Genomic DNA, 1,297 nt, shown 5'->3' on the forward strand with positions numbered 1-1,297 from the left:
GGGAGATGGACGTCTGGTACAACCTGGGTAATCAGCTCCCTGACACAGCCTGCTCGGGCTGGAACCCTGGTCCTGGGCTCCTGGGGGGTGGCACAGCCCACTTGGGATGGGACCCCCAGCCCTGGGCTCCTGTGAGGACATGCTGCCAACCCTGGCCCGAAGGTTATTGCACCAGGGTGTGCCCTTACAAACATTTAATGTCAAGAGCCAGTGGGATCAAGTGTTTTCCCAGGGTCGTTTTCCCCTTGCTCAGGAGGTCTGGAGTATTGCCCTCTGCAGAGGGGAAACTGAGGCACAGAGGCAGTGCCCTGCTTGAAGGGATGCAGGTTACTAAAACTAAACCCAGTAGAGGACTTGCAGGAATGTGACAGGTTTTGGGCTGCAAACCCTCAGGGACCCTCTGTGCCAGAGCCACTTTGGAGCCAGGAGTGAGCAGAGTTGCTCTGGGGAAGCCTCACACTCATCTCTCCCCCTGTGCCCCTCAGACAAGCGGACAGACAAGTCAGCTGTGTCAGGAGCCATCCGGCTGCACATCAGTGTGGAGATCAAAGGAGAGGAGAAGGTGGCTCCCTACCACGTTCAGTACACCTGCCTGCACGAGGTGAGCGGCCCAGGCAGGTACAGGGGGCACAGCCCTCACCCCAGCCATGCCACCCTGCCACCACTGGCCCCGGGGACCTCACAGGGCTCATTGGTACCTGTAGAACCTGTTCCACTTCGTGACGGACCTGCAAAACAATGGGGTGGTGAAGATCCCTGATGCCAAGGGGGATGATGCCTGGAAGGTGTACTTTGATGAAACTGCGCAGGAGATTGTGGACGAGTTTGCTATGCGCTATGGAGTGGAGTCCATCTATCAGGCCATGACGTGAGTCACCTGCTCCTCACCTGGCTCAGAGGGGCTGTGCCAGCCCTAGGTGGGAGGTCACTGTCCCCACTGTCCTCTCCTGCTGCCACTGACACCCACCTCCCTGCCCTGGATACAGACTTGCCCCACACCTGTGAGCCCATCCCTTTCCTTCCCAATGCCTTCTGGCACAGCCCTGGGGGCAGTTTGGGCACCACAACGTCAGAAGGATCTAAAGCTGTTGGAGATCACTCAAAGTAGGGACACGGAGCTGGGGAAGGGTCTGAGGAGAGGCTGAGGACCTTGGCCTGTTCAGCTGGAGCAGAGGAGACTGAGGGGAGACTCTTTGGGATCTGCAGCTCCTCCCGAGGGGAGGCAGAGGGGCAGCTCTGAGCTCTGCTCTCTGGGACCAGGGACAGACCCGAGGGAACATCTGGAGCTGTGTCAGGG

The 1,297-nt window shown here is 59.1% G+C and overlaps 1 protein-coding gene across 1 annotated transcript in view; it reads left to right on the forward strand.

Moving 5' to 3' along the window:
• Positions 1 to 1,297, forward strand: part of LOC103812148 (protein unc-13 homolog A-like) — a gene marked incomplete at both ends in the record, with an annotated part of 3,926 nt that overhangs the window by 2,203 nt on the left and 426 nt on the right. Inside the window, 2 exons of the mRNA XM_009085157.1 lie at positions 486 to 601; positions 705 to 868. Coding sequence (XP_009083405.1) covers positions 486 to 601; positions 705 to 868 — 280 coding nt within the window. The remainder of the gene's footprint in view (positions 1 to 485; positions 602 to 704; positions 869 to 1,297) is intronic.

This window comes from Acanthisitta chloris, unplaced genomic scaffold, assembly GCF_000695815.1.
Source record: "Acanthisitta chloris isolate BGI_N310 unplaced genomic scaffold, ASM69581v1 scaffold4002, whole genome shotgun sequence".
Lineage (NCBI taxonomy): Eukaryota > Metazoa > Chordata > Aves > Passeriformes > Acanthisittidae > Acanthisitta > Acanthisitta chloris.